General features: G+C 38.1%; 1 protein-coding gene across 1 annotated transcript; it reads left to right on the top strand.

Moving 5' to 3' along the window:
• Positions 1-279: 279 nt before the first annotated feature.
• LOC129537473 (olfactory receptor 10A7-like) lies at positions 280-1,221 on the top strand. Its single transcript, XM_055396865.1, has one exon. It carries the CDS (start codon positions 280-282, stop codon positions 1,219-1,221), a length of 942 nt encoding a protein of 313 aa, XP_055252840.1.
• The last annotated feature ends 2,051 nt before the right edge of the window (positions 1,222-3,272 follow it).

Here is a 3,272-nt window from a genome sequence, read left to right as displayed (position 1 = left end):
TGAACAGCCAAAAGCACACACCCTTAGAGAAAAGACAACAATATCTATTTCACTTCATGAGTATTTGACTTTGACTATTCTCTTGGAATATTTCCTTTGAAAGCAGAAGAAATGCTTTCCACTTGTAATAGAACTCAGATACTCAAGACATATCATCAGACCAAGACTTCTCCTTGCTGTCTTACATATGTCCTAAATTTCCAACGTTGTGACCTAGAAGGCATTTGATTTCTTCTTTGGGTGAATGGATGGTTCTATGAAAGAGAGGTGACCTCAAAAATGAATATGATAAAAACAAACTTCACTGTGACTGAATTTGTGTTCCTGGGGCTCTCATCACAGCCAAAGATGCGGCTCATTCTTTTTATTATGTTCTTGTTCTTCTATTTATTAACCGTGGTGGGGAATATTATTATTATCACTATCATCCAGATAGAAACACGCCTCCAAACTCCAATGTACTTTTTCCTCACTAATTTATCCTTTCTGGATATCTGCTATACATCCACTGATGTCCCACAAATGCTGTCCAACATGGTGGGCAGAAAGACCATCCCATTTTCTAGATGTGCTACCCAGATGTACTTCTCCCTGTCCTTTGGAATGACTGAATGTGTTCTCCTTGGAGTCATGGCTTATGACAGATATGTGGCCATCTGCCATCCTCTTCACTACACAGTCATTATGAACCAAAGCACCTGTGTCCAGTTGGCAGGCATTTCTTGGGCCAGTAGTTTCCTGAGTTCCACGGTCATCAACGTCTTCACCTTGAGTTTACCCTTCTGTGGACCCAATGTCCTGGATCACTTCTTCTGTGAGGTTCCTTCCGTCCTGCGGTTGGCTTGCACTGACACCTCGTTCACCGAGATGGTGGTTTTCGTCTTCACTGTCATTATTGTCTTCATTCCTTTTCTCCTCATTGTTGTCTCCTACGCCCGAATCCTTCTGACAGTTCTCAGGATGCGGTCAGCCTCGGGAAGGCACAAGGCTCTGTCCACCTGTGCCTCCCATCTGACAGTGGTGGCCTTATTCTATGGAACTGGTATCTTCATGTACATGAGACCCCAGTCAAAGACCTCCAGGGCTGGGGGCAAGATCATCGCAGTATTCTACACTGTGATCACGCCCATGCTCAACCCCTTGATCTACAGCCTAAGGAACCAAGATGTGAAAGGGGCTCTAAGAAGAGCTCTGGCAAAACGGAGGACACGAGAGCTCTGAATGGGACACGATGTCAGCTGTTAATGTAAGATGACTGACTTCTGAATATGAAGTGACAGAGTGAAAAGTAGCTCCGACGGTCAGTATCTTCCCTGCCAACTCATAAAAGGCACATCATTCCAGCTGCAAACTCAACAAGCATCATGGCTCCCCCAAGGACAAACCACAGCTTTCATGTGTCAAAGCAACACCCTTTATTGAATGACTACTCTTTTCTTACTCCCTGAGAAATCTTGCTTCTCTAAAATCATAGACTGTCTGTAAATAATTTCCTTAAATCATATCAATAAGGTGAATTATCTTAACTTCGGTTAACTATACATGAAGTATGTAAAGGGCCTTGATAGAATAATTCTCCATTTTTAACTCAGATGCAGAACTTCAGATAAGCATTTTTGGATGCCACATTTCACATCTTAATTTTGTAGTTTCCAAGGAACCAAGACCCTGCAGCTACTTTGTGGTTTAGACCTGATTTTTACCCCATTACACACAGCCCTGCTTTGAAATGAATCTATCAAATATTTCTTCATTTAACTTTTACTTTAACCCTACCCTTTCCCCTAAATCCTGCTGTGTGGTATTCCTCTTTACAGTGGATCAATAAATCTGATTTTATCTGACTATAGGCTTATTCCTGGTGGTCCTAGGCTGATTGTGTGGACAGGATAGCAATGGTCAGAAGCAGAAGATTTGGTCAAATGTGAATGAATGAATAAACTCATTCATTCACTATGTATTATTGAATGATTATAGAACATAATGCTAAATAAAGCAGAAATACTTCCTTTCCTTATGTACACATACATATAATATACATATAATTTGGACACTTACATTGGCAAATTATGATAAATGGAATAAGGGAAATACTGATCAAGCGGCAGGGCAGACAAGCTGCAGACAAAGATTGGAAGGAGAAGTAGTCACATTGAGAAGTTTTCTATGTAGAGGCGGTTTGTGGGCAAAGACTGGAGAAAACTTTATCTCAGGGGATAAAAAAACTAGTGAGAAGCAGGAGGTGTGTGGTGAGCAGACCATAGCCAGACCATGCGGGACTACGCTGATTGTGGTAAGGAGTAGGAATTCATTCTTAGAAATTATCAAGAAGGGTGATATGACACAACCAGTTTTGAAAGGTTTTTCTGAATGCTGTATAGCAGACAGATACACATGTGTGTATCACAAATGTGTGGAAACGATTCCTGCGTTTTGAAGCTTTTCAACCATTGATATCTTTAGAAAAGAATCAAAACCAATACAATAATGTAAACTAATTAGCCTCCAATTAAATAAATTTAAAAAAAATCATTCCTTAAATTAAGAGAATAGCAAAAACAAACAAACAAAAAGCTTAAAGATGGCTTTTGAGTACAGAAGTAGTAGTTTCTAAAATTTCATCACTTGCTTATTTCACAATTTAGAATAAAATAAAAAGAAGGTAATTTCCATTTTACAGATGTCCAAAAATTAAATGCAACCATTTATTTTAATTAAATACAGGGGTTGTACCAATCAAGAAAAGGACTATCTCTGATTAAACAGGTGAAGGAAGCATCACTGGTTTAAAGAATGTTTTTAAAAATTTAAAGCAGGGGCTTTTCATTTAAGATTGCAATTCCAATGCAGGTGTCATGGATTCAATCCCTGGTTGAGAAACTAAGATCCCACATGCTGTGAGCCAAAAATAAATAAATTCATTAAAAAAGTAAAAAGCCATTAACCTTCTTTTTATCTAGATATCTCTAATCTCTCTAGAAGAGATTTATTATAAAATAATTTTAAAATGTATAATTATAAACCTGTCAAAGTTTATTCTGAAATGGTTTTCACTTTTTGGACACACTATATTAATTTTAAGAACAATGAACTTTCGCTGTAGGTGCAGAAACACTACTATCATACCTCATACATCATGTCACAGCTTTCTCAGTAGGTATCTTGGCTCTTTAAGAGAGCAAAATTAGTTTAACATTACTGTTAGAAAATACGAGGGTTGTAAACTATTGAAAAGGAGAAAAGTCACAGGGAAACAAATTATTTGTTATCAG

This window comes from Moschus berezovskii, chromosome 14 (genome assembly GCF_049115385.1).
Source record: "Moschus berezovskii isolate FMDL1 chromosome 14, NW_MosBer_1.0, whole genome shotgun sequence".
Classification (NCBI taxonomy): domain Eukaryota; kingdom Metazoa; phylum Chordata; class Mammalia; order Artiodactyla; family Moschidae; genus Moschus; species Moschus berezovskii.
The sequence above is the reverse complement of the archived record's forward strand: the minus strand, read 5'-3'. Positions and strand labels throughout refer to the sequence as shown.